A 19,931-nucleotide genomic window follows, 5' to 3' on the forward strand; every position below is an offset into this window, starting at 1 on the left:
GGAGAAACAGTCAACTGCTGAGCTGCTTTGTCACTGACATAAGCTGAGAGAGGATTTTTTTTTTTTTTGTCTATACTGTTTATACACTAGTCTATAGACCTGCTGGCTGGTTGAATTTTAAAGAGTGCGGAGGTTTAAAGACTTGTCCCCTGAGGGATGCTTCTGCCAGTTGGGAAGCGAGCTGAGGCTGTTTCGCAGAAGTGTGTGCATGTGTGTTGCTTGTGGAGGAAGGGAGGGGGAGGGTGTGAAAGATTGAGCAACTAACTGGGAAGCATTCTTCTTAATTTGAGTCTTAAAATTGATGTGAAATATATTACTAATTTGTGTATTTAGAGGCAGGTATTGAATTTTGAATATTTGTTCTTTATTGTTACAGAAATTATGTGGACAATTTTATAGGAGGAGGTCCGAATAGTGTTCACATGTATAGTAAAAATAGTGAATAGTTTCACTTTATGAAGTACAAGATAAGGATTAAGCAATGGTCAAATGAAAATGAACTGGTCTCATTTGCAATGAACTGTTTTTCAGTTTACAGAATTTAACTTACTGCAAGTTTAGTGACTTTTTAAACTACATTTAACAAAATATTGTCAGTGGTGAAACAGTTAGCTTTCGCTTAATGTGGAATCTGTGCTCATACTTTTAAAAGCACGTGATTATAAGCAATCCAGGGTACCCTGCCCTAGGAATAGATGATTTTTTTTTTACAAGATGCTTTTCTTTCTGCTTATGTGCATTAAGGTACTTGAAGCTCTCTTAGGTATTGGTGTTGAAATTTTATAACGTTTTGTTTTTAGTTGACACTTTATTGTAGTCTACCTTTTTAAAAGAATGCAAGAAATTCCACTTTAAAACACTCAATGCTATATTTGTGTATAGGAGTTAAATATTCAGATACTGATGACTTCTGTAGACCTTAGTTTTAGTGGCAAAGAAGTGGTAGCGAAAGTATTGTTCAGTGAGGATGAATGCTGCATTAAGATATTTACTCTTTTTTCTTTTCAATAGGAAACACCCTTATAAAACTCTTTGTCTTGTAAAATTGCCTGACTTCGAAGTTGTATGATGTTGTCTTCAAGTTTAAAGTTTAACTTTTGAATCAGACTTAATTTTAAGTTATTTTTCAAATAAAATAGATTTTTAAGACTTTGTTTGCCAAGTAACTGATAATTATTTGTATTTTATTGTAGTTGTTAATGTGTATGGTTTCTAAAAGATTTTTAAATTATTTTTAATGACTTAAATAACTGAAGGTTTCAAAATCATTCAGATTATTTTCTGTGTTTTATTAAAGCATTGATTTTCATATTAGGCAATTCTTAAATGAAAGTGCACAGAATAGAAGCTATGTTTTTGAAAGCTTGTTTTTAGATACACATTTCTTTAAGAGTGTTAAGATAAAACAATACCAAGAATTGAATCATGTAAATGTTTCTTTGGCTATAGAAACTCTCTTTCTCTCTCTCTCTCTCTCTCTTTTTTTTTTTTAACTGTTTGACTATGGGACATGTAGAGTTGTTATACCTCTCAGTAATTCATTCTGCTGCCAACTTCATTCCCTTTTCTCTGCCTGCATTTTAATTGAAACAACATTTATATTTTTGAGCCAGGATCTGTCAGAAGTCCCTATGGCTAGACTGTGGTACAAGTAGCAGCAGACGTAGCTTACCCATATGGTGCGGTGCTTCTTGTAAAATCCATATGGCCTTGTTGAAGGGAATCCCAGCGGGGATGTGAAGGGTGTTAATACCCTTCAGGCCAGGCCTTTCCCCCCTGGGGTTTCTGTGGCATTGTCAGTGCAATCTGCCAAAGCACAAACTTAATTCCTTTTTAATAATCAATTATTTTAGTCTAGGAACCTGTGCTATTTTTCTTAAGGACAAAGAAAGCAACTTTTTTCCTAGAAAATGTCTCAAGTTTTAACTGCATCTTAAAAAATATTCTAAAACATTTCTCTTTTTTGAAATTTCCATTTGTAGGAAATACTACAGAGTGTGCCAAAGTTCTGTTTTCCCTTTGACGTTGAAAGGTACAGTATAAGTATCATTTAAAATAAATGTAGCTTATTTTAGTATATACTTAAAAATGATTACATATGCTTTTTTATAAAATAAAATGTCCCGTCTCTTTACTGCTTCTCACAAAAAGGCTAGAGATTGAGAAGAGGTTGAAAATTAATATTTGGAAGACGAAGCCTTTTAAATCCCATCTTTTATTTTCTCTACTATTACCAGTTAAGACAAGTCTGAAAACACTATTGCCAATAGGTTCTATTTTTTCCCTTTATTCTCTCTTCTTTAGGTAGAAATTGTGAGCACTAGTGCGAAAAAATATTAATATGACCTTGATCAGAGTCTTAGAATTATGTCTTGATATATATGTTTCCTGGTTCCTATCTCACTTCATCCTCATTGAAAGGACCATCTGTGTCATGCTGTAAAACTCATGGCTACTTGTCTCTCAATAATAGCTTTATAGAAGTAGTGTAATATTATGGAAAGCTATAGGGAAACTTATAGTTTTGCAAATCTTATTTTTATATTTAACTGAACAAATATTGAATGATGAAATTGCATACAGTTGAAATTTCAAGGAACATACAGCCCTGTGAGCATAACAACAGATCATTTATTGTTTTTCATGTGATTTTTAAAATATTCTTATTATCAGTTTTCTTAAGAGGGTGATATGAAGGGTTTTTGAAAGAATATTTATTTTAAGAAAATACTTTGCTATAGTAAATATTAGTGAGACTTTATGATTTTACTGTATTAAAGATAAAGCCTTCTGAATGATGGACTAATCAGTACTAATAAGCACTGTTGATGAATGATACTCCTTGTTTTACCTTATCTGAGGAATCATTGCCCTACCCCCAACAAAAAAAGTTACAAGTTTCATATTAATAGTAAGGAAGATTTAGGATCCAGCTACGAAAAGCATATTATGAACCTTGGACACTAGAGGTCACATTTGTGACTAGAGGGTTTTTTGTTTTTTGTTTATTTTTTTTGAGTTTATTAAAGTGTAAGAAAAACCTGTCTCCTTAAAAGTGTATTTGTTAAATGTTCAGCATTTGAAATGCAACATTTCCTGACAAAACTGTTTGTAGCATTGATACTGGCAGTAATTTATTTCCTTCTGTACAATCGCTGTGGCTATTTCAAAACCAAAGTGTAGTGTCATGGATATTTTATTTTGGGACAAGGAAGCGCAAGTTCAGTTATGGTTATCTAATGGCAAGATTACAGCCAGTACTAGGAAATATATTCATATATTTAAAGTAGAAATGAAGATTCAATGTAACGTTTTATATTGCCCCTTATACCAAAGTGTGACACATATTATGGTAGTATGATACTTCAAAGTTGACTAAAATTCTTTACAGCTTAGCTGGTAAGCCTTTTTTATTTGGTAGAAATTATATTCTTATTTTATACTTGGAAATTTATTTCTCAGTGTATTGATAGCTATACAAGAGAATTCTAGGAAAAAATATACCAAGGATATTTTTGTAGGATACTTTATTGGGTGAGAATGTCAACAGGAGAAGCAATTAAATAGAGTTGGTGGTGGCTACCATTAGATTCTAAAGCGACATGATTTGCTATCTAAGCAATTTTAGAATAATTAGGAAAAGTGGCTAGAGTTGAAGAAAAGGACTTAGTCATCACTTCTAGCTTCTTCTACAGTTTCAGTAATAATATTTTGATAATTTATGAAATATGAGCACTTTTAGTCTCATGAACATTTATGGTAGACTACCTTATGATTTCCTAGTGAGAGATTAATATATGCAGAACTGTTCAGTCTATGAGGTATTACAACTTATTTTGGTGTTTATATATTTCACACTTGCTTTAGTTTCAGAACATAGTTCTGGCTTCAAGAACCAGCTGATTAGAAAGATGAAACCAATGTCACATATGAATATACTCTTGCTTTTTTCTTGAAGAAAATTGTCAAACAAGATACAATATTTCATAATGTTACTATATTTTAGGGTGTCTCAGAATCAAGTTGGACAGCACTTTACCTTTGTACTGACAGACATTGAAAGTAAACAGAGATTTGGATTCTGCAGACTCACGTCAGGAGGCACAATTTGTTTATGCATCCTTAGGTGAGTATTTGTAGTAAAAAAAAAAATTGGATGCAAAATAGGTAACTGTATCTCTGTTTTGTACTTTGTTGTGCTTGGGATGAAGAAAAACTTGTTTTCTTTAAAAGCAAGTTGAAAAATAATTTTTCCTGACTTTCTGTATACAGAATCAGTTAAGTTTAAAGATTTACCATTATCATAGTGTAACTTTCCTTGAAAGAATCGATTTTTTAAAGATTAATTTTTTGTAGAATTATTTTTGAAAACTAAATATAAAGAGATGGATTCAAATAATATAGGAGTTTCACCTATTAAATGAAATACAAAAAGATAAGTTAAGTTAATGTATGCCCTTTTCTGTCACTGAACCTGAACTTGGATTTTTAAAAGTGAACTGCGGCTTTAAGACAGAGGTTGCAAACTGATGAACCTGGTAGAAGCGTTTAGAGGTTTTCATTTGGCTACTGGGTGTTTTAAAAATTTTAAAGGACGTTAACCTTACGAATTTTAGGAAGTTTTGTATATCGTTCATATTTCACATTCCTTTTGAAAAGTGAGGATATCTACTAATTCTGCCATGGCAACAATAAACTGGAACTGAATAGCAGATTTTTAATTGTGTCATGGGCTTGCTAGTTTCCACAGGTCCTATCTGTCCTGTCTAATTGCCTACATTATCTGCCTTCATTCAGTAGGTAGTTGAGAGTATGTGTCCTGCCTGTGGACTTGGGATCTGAGTTGCTGACTGTTAGGAAGAAAGGGATCTAAAGGTCAGCATCCTTGCAATATGTCCTGATGAATCAGAAATCCAGATGTAGTCTATAAAAATAGGACATTATACTATTATTATAATATGGATATTGGTCAAGCTAGAGTTCTTAGAAATGCTCATAGGAAAAGAAATAACAATTTATGAAATAACATATTACTAAGAAAACTTTGTTATAAAATCAGTCTTTCTGTTCATTTGCTATTAATATTTAGCTACATTTGTATCATTCATTGAGTGTTTGTTAATTTACTTAGAACATTGGTTAGAGCTGGAGAGTTTTTTTCAAGCTTTATTCAAAAGTAAGTGCTTAACTGCTTTATACGTAATAGAATTGTGAATGTGCCCCCGTTCTCTCTTTAGCACAACTTTTTCATCTGGATAACAATTGTGCTTAAAACTTACGCTTTATCCAGAAGAATGTCATGCTTAAAACTGTAGGTTAATTTTTTGAACTTGGAGCAGGTTGGCTGGGGAGTGGGGGTGGAGATGACAGTATGGGCAATGGTAGGGAGAGTTCCTTTCATCATTGTTTCACGCTGAAAGTTCAAAAGCTACAGTTTAAACAGGAGTATATCTTTATGCATTGTGCCCAAGATGGATTTGCCCTCATGGAAAGACCAAAGCTGTATATGCTTTCTTATTTTTCTCAATGAATTTTTGAAACTTTTCATTAAAAAATTCAGATTTACAGAAAAGTTTTCATGGCATAATGAACTTTTATATAAACATTACCTAGATTCATCAGTTGTTAGCATGCATTTCTCTTCCTCTCTCCTCCTCTCCCCTACTCTCCCTTTCTCTCTCAATACACACACACACATACACACAGACACACACACACACTTCACCTCACCTTTATTGTTTTTGTCTACCCATTTGAGAGTAAACATCATTTTCAGGTAAGATTTGAGTCTGTATTTTATAGCTTACCTCACTGCCTCTAAACTGACCTCCTGATATTTGTAATTTAAAAATCTGAGCCTTTTGTTTTGAACTCTTAAAATACTTTGAATACATTGAATTTATTAATCATTTACAAATAATTATTGAATATTTAGAACAGTTTCTGTAAATGTGCTTGTGGAATAAATATTCTTAGGAATTTCTGTTTAAATTGAGGAAAGCAATCATTATTTGAAAATATTTATATAAAACATGAACTATATTTGTTAATCGACAGAAAGAATAGCATAAGGTCCATATTGGCAACCCAATTGTCATTAATTTGTAGGAAACAAACTCTAAAGCAAGTACAATAATCAAATTATTTTTATCTGTGGTTCTAAACTTGTATATGTAAAAGAACCCTGAATGTTGTGGTATATTCTTTAAAGTAGGAAGAGTTTTTAACCTGCAGAAAATATGATTATATTATATAAACATAATGAAAACCAAAAGTAAAGTCATGTATACCAATAAACAGAACATTTCACAGTAAGTGTTATTGAATATTTTATCTTTTATTTAAAATCATTTTTCCTGTTATATTTATTTTTGTCATTTGACAGTGCTTTTGGTAGATAAGAAATAGGAGGTATCAAAACTTTATGAAAAAATCATAGAGGAAAGTCTTAAATTTAGAAAATTCTATTCTCCAGCTTGTTTTTCCTAGTAAATTAGAAAAAATATTGACATTTTAAGATTTTAATGGCATATCTTAATATTTTTTCCTGAAAGACAGTATATGAAGGGATTCTTTGAGAACAGCTGATTTAGAGAATAACCAGTAAGTTAGATAACTATTTAATTTTAATAGTGAGTGGAGGATTCAAATATAATGGAATTCAGCATCTTATTCAGGAAATTGGAAAATTATAGATAGTTAAATGTCTATTTGTAAGCTATAATCAGTGTATCCCCTGGAAAGGAATTTTGATAGATTTCTATAAGTGCTACAGTAAGAGAAGTTATGGTGCTTTTGGTCCAAGTTTATCCATCTGGTTTGATGGTCCGTCACCACTTTTAGCTTTATAATTGTTGAAAGGATGGATAAAACTCTAAATGTCAGCTAGAAGGAAAAAATTACTGTGGCAGTGAGAGTCTACATGGAATCCCTAAAAGATTTGTGTATTTGAGCACAGAATGATGAAAATGCTTGTATGGTGACAAGCATAGTAAAATTTAAAATGCAAATAATAAACTGGTGGAAATATATTTACAACCACTATAAGAAAGAGTTAATAGCCAAAATACATAATAAGCACCTACAACTTAATAAGAAAAATAATCTGATAGAAAAATAAGTAAAGCATCTGATAACTTACAGAGGAAATGTAAATAATATATGCAGCTATGAATGGTGCTCAGCATTGCTGAGGGTAAAAGAAATGAGCCCATTAAGGTTAGCAGAATTGAAAAAATTTTTAAATAAGCAGGAGGGAGAACACACTTCATATGCTGTTTATAGGACTATAAAATGGTATAAGCTTTTGAAGGAAAATTTAATAGTATCTATTAGAATTATAAAATCTCATATTTCTTCAGTCAGTAACTTCAGTTCTAGGAATTTAAATCCAGGATTATTTCTAAGAGTGAGGAGAAAAGTGTGAACAAAGGTATTTATTATAGCATGGTTTATAGTAGGAAAAAATGCCAATTAGCTAGATTTAGTCATTCCACAATGTATATGTACTTGAAAACAACGTTTTCAAACAATGAGAGTAACATTCTGGTGGGAGAGAAGGGAAGGGGTTGTGGGACAGAGAGGAGGTTATACTTGAAAAGAATGTTTTCAAGTATACACAATAAGTACATAGAATTTTACCTGTCACTTTAAAGAAATAATAAAAAATAAATGTAAAAGTGTTGACAACATGAATGCCCCTCAGTAGGAATTGATTAGGTATATTATGGTACATTTGTAACCTCCTCTCTGTCCCACAACCCCTTCCCTTCTCTCCCACCAGAATGTTACCCTCATGAGGGCAGGGATTTTTGTCTTTTGTTTACTCATATATTCCCAGTGTCTACAATAGTGCCTGGCACATAATTCTTAAAAGACTTAATAGATAATTATTGAAAAAATAAATGAATAGTGCAACATTATTTTACTATTAAGAAAAACATACACACATATATACCCTCACTTAGAGAAATATTTATGATCTGTTGTAACATGGTGAAAAATGTCAAAATAATATTTGTGGTATGTTCTTATATTTGTAGAGAACAAGTTATATGTGTATATAAATGTATATGTATTTTAAAAATAGCTAACACATAAATATTTATATATTAATATATGATTGTATGTACTTATAAAAATATCTAAAGGGATATATCCTGAACTTTTTTTACTTTATTCACTTCAGTATTTATCTACTTTTTACAGTAAGCAAAAATCATTTCAATTTTTTCCTGCTCTAAAACTTTGAGATGTTGTTATATAGATAATAAACTGTAAATATGGAACTATAGGTATCATATGAAAAATTAGTAGGAATTTAGCTAGATCATTTTTTGCCAGGTAAAATATGTGTGTGTTTGTAGGATAGGAAATTATCTTACTAGTATGTTTTAGTATAGGCACTCCATACCAGTCAGGTGATCGTGGTGATATAGCAGAATTAAGAATGGATATGGGGGCTTGGCGCAGGGGCCCACACCTATAATCCCAGTGCTTTGGGAGGCCGAGGCGGGCAGATTATGAGGTCAAGAAACCCTGCCTGTACTAAAAATACAAAAATTAGCTGCGTCTGGTGGTGCATGCCTGTAATCCCAGCTACTTGGGAGGCTGAGGCAAGAGAATCACTTGAACCCAGAAGGCGTACATTGCAGTGGGCTGAGATCGTGCCACTGTATTCCAGCCTGGCGACAGAGACTCTATCTCAAAGATAAATAAATAAATAAATAAATGAAATAAAAAGAATAGGAATGGCACAGTTTCATTCAGTGTTCTTGAAAATTGGGATTTAAACAGAAAAAAATATTGCTAATGGGATGGCTTTATAATCTTTGAGCCAGATATTGATGTTTCTCTGTAATTTCAACACAGAATGTTCAACCAGATGGGAATGATTTGTAAGATGGTTGGAGAAATTCTATTACACCTAAAATTATTTTCTTTTTTCTCCTCCTCCAACAGTGGTTACTTAATTTTACTGTACCCTTAAGACGTGGTTGAAAAAAGTTTGTCTTTTTTTTCTTTTCTTTTTTTTTGAGATGAAGTCTCGCTCTATCACCAGACTGGAGTGCAGCGGCGCGATCTCGGCTCACTGTAGCCTCTGCCTCTCGGATTCAAGCGATTCTCCTGCCTCAGACTCCGGAGTAGCTGGGAATACAGGCCCGCGCCACCACGCCCAGCTAATTTTTGTATTTTTGGTAGAGACAGGGTTTCACTGTGTTGGCCAGGGTGGTCTCGATTGCCTGACCTCCTGATCAGCCCACCTTGGCCTCTCAAAGTGTTGAGATTACAGGCGTGAGCCACTGCGCCCAGCCTAGTTTGTCTTATTTCATTATGAAGCCAAGACTTAGAATAACTGGTAATTTTAGGGGGAAAAGGAAGGTAGGATTATCTAATGAGCTATTCATACAATGGTTTAGAGTGGTCAGGTCTCTTAATTTACAGGCCAGCTTCCTTTATAACAGACTGTGCTGCTTCCAGAAGTATATGAGAGAAGATCAACTATGCTCATTTTCTGAGTTATTTATGAGTAGCTGGCAAAAGCCTTTTTACTTGCAGTTTTGTAGGAGTTACCTGACTTTTAGAATTCATGTGCTTAATAGGGCCAAAATTTATTGAGAAGTATGATAAAATCCTTGCATAAACAAGACGTAGATATATGCCTTTAACCATGTTTTCTGATAACAAAAATAATTTATTTTGCTATAGAAAATTTGGAGGATCTAGATAAGTTTAAAAGATAAAATAAAAGTCACGCATATTCGTGAACACATAATTGACGCTTATGTTTTGGTATTTAGTTCTAGTTTTATTTCAAAAGACTTGCTAAGATACATTTACAAATTTTTCTATGGGATGTCAAAGTAAATGATTAACTGTAGTCTTTATTCACAGTTTGTAAAATGAATGAATGCATCTAAAGGAGTTCATAAATTGAAAAAGCTACAATGGCTTTCATATTATCATCCCTAAGTGCCTCAAATATTTACACATGCTTAATCTGACAATTGTTCATTGCTATTGTTTCTTTTATTGTAAGTTGAGATTTCACACAAAAATATTTCCCTTCTGAATGTTGATTATGTTTAATCACTTTCTTATATCTTTACCAGAAATGTATTATGACTTTTGGATATTAAAAAATGTTAATACCTTCTTCTTAAAGATGTCTTTTGTGCAAAGTTAGTGCCTTTATTCTGAAGCATTCTCCATTTGTAGCTATTCTACTTTGAGATAATAATGGCTTGATTATCCAGAGTTCGTTGTCAGTAGCAAAGGAATTAATATTCTTAGATAGAAATTAATGTTTCTCCTATCGTCTTTCCAATATCCTAAACATGAATTTTTTTCTATTGTGATAAAATATATTTTCCTAAAAATCTTCTCATTTGTGAGTTATCTTCTACTGTTTGAATTTGCCTTTTAATCCAAAAATTGTAAAATAAAAACATTTATGAATGTCTCTTCAGTTTTTGTTGATATTGAACAGTTTAAAATATTTTAGGTATTTATAAAAGCGTAGACATAACTAAAATGCCACACATTTAAGAAGCTTTAAGGTATATTGATACAAAGTAAAATAAAACAGTACAAATTGATAGAATATTTTCATTAGAAATAGCAGAAAATAATTTTGCTTGGATTTCTTGACTGGCAGAGACTCTTTTAGGTTAAAGATGTTGATACTAATGATACTAAGTGGCAATTAATTAACAGCAACGTCATTTAGTGTTTGTTTACCTAGCCAAGTGGTCTGCTTAGTGACATATACATTATTTAAAAAAAGAAACCAAAAAACTCTTCTAGTCCTTAGAGTTCTAAGCTGGAACATTTGTATATAATGCTGTAAAGCGGCTTTTGTCTACTCCTGGATGATGCTATTATAGGACTTGAAATTACTGTAATCTAGATTTACCTCAGAGTTCTAAGAAAATTGCACACTATGCTATGTAAACCATGTGTCCATTTTCTCCTGGATTTAGGTCTTTACAAGATTTGAAAGTTAGTACATTTCTTTGATTTCTGTTTATTTTGTTCACCTTTTAGAAAAAATACTAGAATTTAGGCCTATTTAATATTAAAGTTGACGTTTAATTTTGAGTCACTGTTCTGTTCTTTAGTTCTTTCTATCCTAGTTTTAACAAGATTTCAAAAATATCCTGAGATATTACTAATTTAAATCTGGCAATTGTTTGTACTTAGAATTGTTTCATATGCTAGCAAAAATGCAAGAAATAACTTTTTTACCTAATTTGAGTAACATAATTTTATAACTATAAAGTTGTCGCCAAGGGTTCAAAATGAAATACTCCAATAGGGAAGACAGATTTATGTTTAGGGCCTTTGTAGTTCCCCCTCCCCCCTTTAACTCATACCAAACTTGAAGCTTTCACACTCTTCCTTTGGGCAAATCCCTCAGAAGCAGAATGTTTCAATTTTACACATTTTGTGTCAATTTTCCAGACAGAAAAACAGCCTCTAGACATTAGACGTTTTCCTACGGAAAGGCAGTTTCCTTAGTTTTATTTGATTACTATAAGTTAGGTTCCTGCTGATCGCTTAGACTTTAGTGGTTACCTGACTATTTGACAAAAAACATTTCCTTTCCTTTATTTAACCTTTGACTTTTGAATGTAAAAGTTTTATCAGCTCTATAGTGGAAGTAGAAGTGTGGGGGAACCGTCGTCTTACTACCACAAAATGGACTCATGACTTTATGTATATCTCTCTCTTTTGCCTTATGTCTTTATAGAAAATTAAGGAAATGATCTTACAATTAAATTTTAACTAATCTCCTGTACTTTGTTTTAAAATAATTGCTCATAATGTTTTACATTTATATATGTTGGCAAGACTACGAGAGTCACAGTTATTCTTTGTTAAGTTTTAAAAATTCAAGTGAAATGTCTTATTCACTTATTACAATATGTTGAGTAATTTTTTTTAACTTACTAGGATTTTTGTGTTCTGTTGTAAGAATATAGACTTTGACTCTCTTTGGGACTATAAATTTAGTGAAAAACATTTTAACATTTTACCTTATTGATAATCAGTTAAAATGAATTGCTTTGAACATACATTGTTTGAAAATTCCCTAAGAAACCACAAAATAAAGACTTGAAAATAACATTTCTTACTCTAGCAACATAAGCTTATATAACTTAGTGTTTTTTACCTGTGTGTGTGTGTGTGTGTGTGTGTGTGTGTGTTTCAAAATTTTTGGATATAATTTTCTTTTAAAAAATGATGTTATTTTTTGCCATATTAAATATATGGCAAAATGACTTAGAGTGTACATAGAGTATAGTTAAAATTGAGTATAATTAAAATTTAAGTCTAAATGACTTGAAGTGTACATAGAGTATAGTTAAAATTGGAATTGCTGGACTATTTTGTATACCCTGGATCATTTTCTTGTCAGATAAGAAAGTGAGTAGTCAGTAGGATTTACTGTTGAGCAGTTGCTGCTTACCAGGAGTTATGAATTCGGTTACCTATGTGGACCAGGTAAGGGACTCAAATGAGAGAAACTTGTTAGGTACCTAACAATAGGAAGTTGGGGTATGTATGGTGATCTGAATTGTACACGTCATACTCAAAGACAGAAGCCACAACTCAGCCCTAGGCATTTGTTGTGCAGTGAAAAATGTGTGGCCAGTATTACCAGTTCTTTTGATTTTTAAGAGGAACAAGAAGTCTGGATTTTTACAGTGAATTATCTCAGATTTGGAAGTTGGCAACTTATTTAATTAAACAACAACACAGTGTTAACCAAACAAAATATGCCCTTAGGTTAGACGTAGCCTGCAAATAGCCAGTTAGCACTCTTTGCTGTAGATGTTGTTTATTTACAACAGAAAATGTCCTTGCTTTCTTGACGTTTCTAGGAGCAATGGCTACGTTATAGATTAGTTCCACTTTTATATGTGGTGTTTTTATTAAAAAGTATGAATGATATGTGTTCTTTAAAAGGAGAAAGTTAATCACTGAGAGCCAGTATGTGTTTACAAAGAGAGCATTGTTTGTAACTAGACTTGGTTTAGTATGGTGATAGTACATACTGATGTATCAGGGAGTGCTGTGGTTGAAATTTGAGTCTGTTCTAATATTTCACAAACAAATTATGTATAGAGTGTTGGTTAGATGATATAATTATAAGTCTTTTGATTAGGTTAAATTTTCATACTTAGAATGTCGATAAATAATTGGTGTTATTTTGGGAGGCATCTTGAACACTTTTGCAAGCCATACCCTTTTCAAAATTTTTATTGACAGTGATGAACGTGGAAGGAATACCAAGCTAAAATTGTAAGGATTTACCAAAATGTTAGTTAAAAGAATCACATTGAATGGATCTTTATTTGCTGGGAAATTTGCCCCTATGAACAAACTGTAATTTAAAGGTCATAAAGGTAATGCTCTCGATATTAAATAAGCAGATGAATTTTGGAAGATAGAATTTGCTTCAGTGGATAGAACATATAGGCAGGCTGATTTAAGATTACAACAGAATGATTTTTGTCTCAGTTCATTTAGCTGCCTGAAATGCCTGGTCATTGAACATGTTTATTAAAAGGCTCGCTATATAGAAATACATGCCAAGATAGGGTGATAGACTGTCTGTGGCAGACCCCTGAGCATATATTACTCAGGTTGATTAGGGTTCTAATCCCAAGATTGCTATTCCATAGCTTTGTGACCCTAGATACATTGCTTTATCTTAGTTTAGTCAAGTATGTATCAAAGCATTAGTGTAAGAATTAAATGAGATAGTACATATAAGTATCCAACAAACTGTCATTCATATAGTTACTCCTTAAGTAATATTACTTCCTGCACTTCCAATTGTTTTAACACATAAATTCTGTGATTCTTAGATTCTGCTCTCAACCCCCAGATGGATGTATAACTAACTAGTGAGTTATACTCCCCAAATAGAAATAATAAAGTATTTTGGGGCCTTAGAGATGACTATGAGAAATATCCCATAAGAGTAAAGCTTATTTCTAAACAGTATTAGTTTAATTTATTGATGAAGTCATAGCCTGGTACCAGGATGATATTCAATAAAACTTATTATTCTTGGACATGTAAAAAACAGTAATAATTACGTAGATACCAAAATGCCTAGCACAAATAAAAATTGTTTAAAATTTTTAAAGTAACCTAAATATGGGTATATTAATCAATTATTTATTCAAAGACAAGGATATAATCTTACAGATAAATTATATTTATCTGTATAAATTAGCTTCTTAAGGAAAAATCTGGTTCTGATGTGCCTTCGCAATTTGACAGGAAATTAAATGGGGAAGATAATCAGTGAAAAACAATAATATAAAGTTCAGAAAACCAGAACATTGAAAGAAATGTTAAGAGTTTTTGGTCTAGAAAAGGAAAAAGATTATCTCACTTTCTAATAACATAATTATGATATATATGTAGATAGAGAAAAGTGTTGGTTTTATATATATATATATATTTTTTTGTTTGTTTGTTTGTTTTTATAGTAGACCAGGAAAGAAAAATTCAGGTTACCAAAGGCCTCACTTTATTTAAATAAGGTGAAAATGACAATGTAAGCATTAATAGGTAGACATGCAGCCACCTACAATCAATACATTTGGCTTTATTTAAAACTCCTTGAGTTGGATAGAAATAGACCAGCACATTTTTTGAATAGATTAGGTCTCATCTTATCTGAATTTTTAGGTCGGAACTTCAGTACACATTGAAATTGTCTGGAAATAGCAATTTCTTTGGGCTATTAAAAGTTGAAATGTGAGTTTGAAATGACTACAATTGAAAGCAATTGTGCTCTAAGGATTATGTGTCCTGGTAGAAGGAGATTTGGCATGAAAACTATTTCTTTGCATTATCATGAATGCAGAAACTGTGGTGTACTGATTTTCGTTATATTTAGATAATAATATAACAGTATTAGTAATTTTTAAGGGTTTTATTTGTAAGTGGAAGATATACATAGTGAAATAGCCATCTAAGCACTGGGGCTTGAAGAATTAAGTAATTTAAATAGGAAAATTGAGATTACCAATAGTAATTTCTAATGTTCAGATTCCTCAAAAGCTGTCACAGATGTGTCACACACCTGTCCAGATTTTTCCAGGCTTCCAGGCAAAGTTGTCAATATGCTTATTGTAAACACCCCGTTCTAGCATCTCCCTCCTAGAGCCTTCATCCTGTTTCAGTCTGAACTGGTTGCTCTCGAGGCCTTTGCACAACTGTTCTTCCTAGGTCTTAGATTTCTTGCCTCCTACATCTGTGTATTCCTTCTTTTACATCTCCTTTATTTTGTTTTAGCCATCCTTTAGGATGTCTTAGGAGGTGAAGTTTTGAGTCCTTGCCTGACTGAAAATGCTGTTAATCTGTCGTCACACTTTATTGATAGTTTGTCTGGACATAGAAGTCTTGAGTGTGAAGAATTTAACCTCTGTATTTTGAAGGCATTATCTTTTAAGTTTCATTATTGCTGTTGAGAGGTTTGATGACATTTTTGAACTTGATCCCTTTGTTTGTTACTTGTTTGTTTGGAAACTCTTAGGCACTCTTCTATCCCTTGTTTTGGAATTTCACAGTGATACTCTGGTTTGGAGCATTCTTTGTGCTGTTCATTCACTCATTCTTTCAGTCTGGAGACTCACGTCTGAAGTTCTGGGAAAATTTCCAGTAATTCTTTAAAAGAAACTTTCATTCATTTACTTCCTCTATTTTTTCTTTATGGAATGACTATAGCTACATGATAGTTGAGATTGATGGCCTGATAGTGTAATATTTTTTCTCTTATTATCTTTTTTGTTACGAGCGTAAATTATTATTATTTGTTGTACTCTAATTTCTGGGATACATGTGCAGAACATACAGGTTTGTTACATTGGTATACACTTGCCATGGTGGTTTGCTGCTACAAAGAGAATAAAATACCTAGGAATACAACTTACAAGGATTGTTTATCTTTTTATTCTAGTTTCTGGGAGATTTTCTGGAGTTATCATCTAAACTTTCTATTGATTTTAATTTTTTTCAGACTTTAGAATTTCTTAAAACTCTTTCTTCCTATCTAAAATTTTCTATTTTTACTTTTTAGAAAAGTTTAGTTTCGTCTAATAGCCTCCTGCTCTTAATTCAGCTCTAAGGATATTAAATATAAGTTTTGGAGTTCTCTTCAGCTGTTTGAATTGTCTCTGTTTTCTTGTAGTTCTTTTTATGTTGTTCAATATAAACATCATTTTGTATTTGTGTTTCCTCAGATATCTGGTGGTTGGCTATTAATTTGTATTCAAAAGGAAGGTATTAAACTGAATTGGAAACATTGCATGTGGGTTTCATTCCAAGAAAATAGGACTTCAAGGGGCTTTTTTCTTTGAGATACTGTTAAATCAGTGTTTCAGAACTCTGTGGGGAGCACTTCTGCTGGTCCTTTTCCTTTCTAATGGCATTTAGGTTTTGGTTTCCTTTCTTCTGCTGTTAGTTATCTGTCTGTTTACCCTATTTACAAAGTCATCCACCTGCATTGCTATTGTTTTTTCCTCCATTTTGCTTGTTTTCATTAATATATACCCTTTCTATTAATTTATTGTCATTTTATAGTTATTTCCAGAGGACACAGAGATAAATACATACAGTCAATATGTTAGATTTAACCAGAGTTGGGTAGATATTTTAAAGTATCATGTGAATTTTCATGTCATTACTTAGTATTTATAATTATAATTTTAAATAACTCTATAATTTTATGCTGAGTAAAGATACTGTAGTTTACCTAATGTCCTTTTTTATTACTACTTTCAGTTTCTGATTCAAAAGGCATCATTCATAGTCACTAACAAATCAGACATCATATGAAAAAAATCCTGTTAGAATCCTGTTTTCTACGTTCTACTTACTGATTTTTAAATTTTACATGTTATGTGTATGTACTATTAATCTGTATACAATTATGTAGTAAAAGCATCACAATATTTTCTCTTAAAAGTACCATGTTAATGCTTTGAAGAAAAGTAATGAGTATTTGTCAATTGATAATTAACAACAATGTATTTTGTGATTTCCTCTTATTCTACATGAAAAGTGTACAGTTTAACATTAAAATCTTTAGACATTTAAAATATACTAATAGTTTAATTTTTAATAAGGAATGTAGATTTTGTTTTATATAAATGATTTTTAGATTTAATATTTAGCTATCATAAAAATTATACTTTTATCTAGTACAATGAATTAAATTTTGAATTATGTTTGGTTTTGATATATAAGCCATTTAAAATTTTTTGTAATTTTTAGAATAGTCTTTTTGATATTTGTATTGAGTTATTTTGAAATTTGCCATCATTCTTAAACATCATTTCTGAAGAACTGAAAAACACATAGTTCTGTTGTATTATATACTCCAACATTTTAAAAGGAGATATTTTTAATCTTTTGTTTTAAAAGCTTTTTAAAATTAGTTTTTTTTTTAAATTTATTTATTATTATTATACTTTAAGTTGTAGGGTAAATGTGCATAACGTGCAGGTTTGTTACATATGTGTACTTGTGCCATGTTGCTGTGCTGCACCCATCAACTCGTCAGCACCCATCAACTCGTCATTTACATCAGGTATAACTCCCAATGCAATCCCTCCCCCCTCCCCCCTCCCCATGATAGGCCCCGGTGTGTGATGTTCCCCTTCCTGAGTCCATACGACCCAGCCATCCCATTACTGGGTATATACCCAAAGGATTATAAATTATGCTGCTATAAAGACACATGCACACGTATGTTTATTGCGGCACTATTCACAATAGCAAAGACTTGGAATCAACCCAAATGTCCATCAGTGACAGATTGAATTAAGAAAATGTGGCACATATACACCATGGAATACTATGCAGCCAGGGACATGGATGCAGCTGGAAACCATCATTCTTAGCAAACTATCACAAGAACAGAAAACCAAACACTGCATGTTCTCACTCATAGGTGGGAACTGAAAAATAAAATTAGTTTTTATGTGATTTTTTTTAACAATGGTTAATTTTTATCCTATGCATGCTTTTATTGAATACCATGAAAATAATTTTAGATATTGCTGATATAAAATAGAAGTATGTAATGAACAACTTTTTAAATAGAACTCTGGATTCTGATTTGTTTTATGAAAACTAGTAATAAATAATATGTAAAACTTCGCTGAAAAAGTAAAGAAAATGGGTATAGTTCTTTTTTGACCTCAGGATTAACCTGTTTGAATTAATATGAATTAAATGTTTATGTTGTCTGTTTTCTGATTCTGAATTTTATGTATATACATTTTAAAATAATTCTTTTACAGTTACCTTCCCTGGTTTGAAGTGTATTACAAGCTTCTAAATACTCTTGCAGATTACTTGGCTAAGGAACTGGTAAGCTATTTTTTCCCCATTTTTAAATTGTGGTAAAATATTTATAAAACAAAACTTACCATTTTAACCATTTTTAAGTGTAAAGTTTTGTGACATTAAGTACATTAATGCTGATCTGCAATCATCAATACAATACATCTTTTTTTCCTTGCCTATCTAAAACTCTGTCTGTACCCATTAAACAATATCTACTTATTCCTCCCCAACCCTCACCATCCATGGCAACCACTGTTGTATCATCTGTATGAATTTGAATACCCTCTGTATCTCATATAAGTGGACTCACACAGTATTTGTCCTTATGTGCCAAGTGACTGGCTTGTTTCATTTAACATAATGTCTTCAAGATTCATCTATGTTGTAGCATGTGTCAGATTTTTTTTCTTTTTGAGACTGTGTATGAATACACCAGTTGTTCATTCATTCTTCTGTCAGTGGTCACTGGGGGTGCTTCCTCTACTTTTTGGCTATTGTGAATAATACAGCTATGAAAATGTTTGTACAAATAATGTTCCAGCCTTTGAGTTCAATTCTTTTGGGTAGATACCTAAAAGTGGAATTACTAGGTAGTAGGGTAATTCTGCGTTTAATTTTTTGAGGAATCATGAGAGCATTTTTCCACAGTGGTCACACTATTTTGCATTCCCATCAGTAACGTACAAGGTTCCGTTTTCCTCACAATCTTGCCAATACTTGTTCTTTTTTTTTCTTTTTTGTTTAATAGCGTCATAATATGTGTGCAAAGTGGTGTATTATGGTTTTAATTTGCATTTCCTTAATGATTAGTAACACTGGACATTTACTTGCCATTTTTATATCTTCTTTGGAGAAGGTCTTTAATTGTGCAGACAGAAAATTACAACCCAGGGTAAATGCTCTGGGGACACAACAAGCATCACCTAAGTCAACCTGGAGAGTCAGGAAAAGTCTCTAGAGGAGTACTTGTTGGAAGTCTTCTATCTCTGTGTCTCCAATAGCAAATAGGTATTGAGTCAAAAGTTGTAGAAGGTCTATTCAAGTCCTTTGCCCATTTTAAAATCATGCTGCATTTTTTGTTGATGAATTGTAGGAGTTCTTCATATAGTCAAATATTCATTTCTTATTAGATAGATGATTTGCGAGTATTCTATCCCAATCCATGGTTTGCCTGCCCTTTTGTTCTTTTGGTAGTGTTACTTGATGCACTAAAGTTGTTAATTTTAATGAAGTCCAGTTTATCTGCTTTTTCTTTTGTTACGTGTGTTTTTGTGTCATATCCAAGAAATCTTTTCCAAATTCAGTGTTTCAAAGCTTTCTTCATATGTTTTCTTCTAAGAATTTTATAGTTTTAGCTCTCAATAAAAGTCTGTATGCTTTTTTTTTCTTAAAAATAGAAATAAAAGCTGAAGTTTGCTTTTGAATGAACAAACTTCTCTGGGATAATGATTTAAAAATTTTTCCCTTAATCTTTGATTCTAAAAAAAATTTTTTTTGGAGACAGAGTCTTGCTCTGTTGCTCAGAGCTGGAGCGCTGTGGTGCAATCATCAGT

General features: G+C 32.0%; 1 protein-coding gene across 1 annotated transcript in view; it reads left to right on the plus strand.

Annotated features, from left to right (window-relative positions):
• Positions 1–1,982: 1,982 nt before the first annotated feature.
• Positions 1,983–19,931, plus strand: part of DENND1B (DENN/MADD domain containing 1B) — a gene marked incomplete at its 5' end in the record, with an annotated part of 173,536 nt that continues 155,587 nt past the window's right edge. Inside the window, 3 exons of the mRNA XM_011995787.1 lie at positions 1,983–2,032; positions 4,007–4,126; positions 18,333–18,402. Coding sequence (XP_011851177.1) covers positions 1,983–2,032; positions 4,007–4,126; positions 18,333–18,402 — 240 coding nt within the window. The remainder of the gene's footprint in view (positions 2,033–4,006; positions 4,127–18,332; positions 18,403–19,931) is intronic.

This window comes from Mandrillus leucophaeus, unplaced genomic scaffold, assembly GCF_000951045.1.
Source record: "Mandrillus leucophaeus isolate KB7577 unplaced genomic scaffold, Mleu.le_1.0 Scaffold1132, whole genome shotgun sequence".
Lineage (NCBI taxonomy): Eukaryota > Metazoa > Chordata > Mammalia > Primates > Cercopithecidae > Mandrillus > Mandrillus leucophaeus.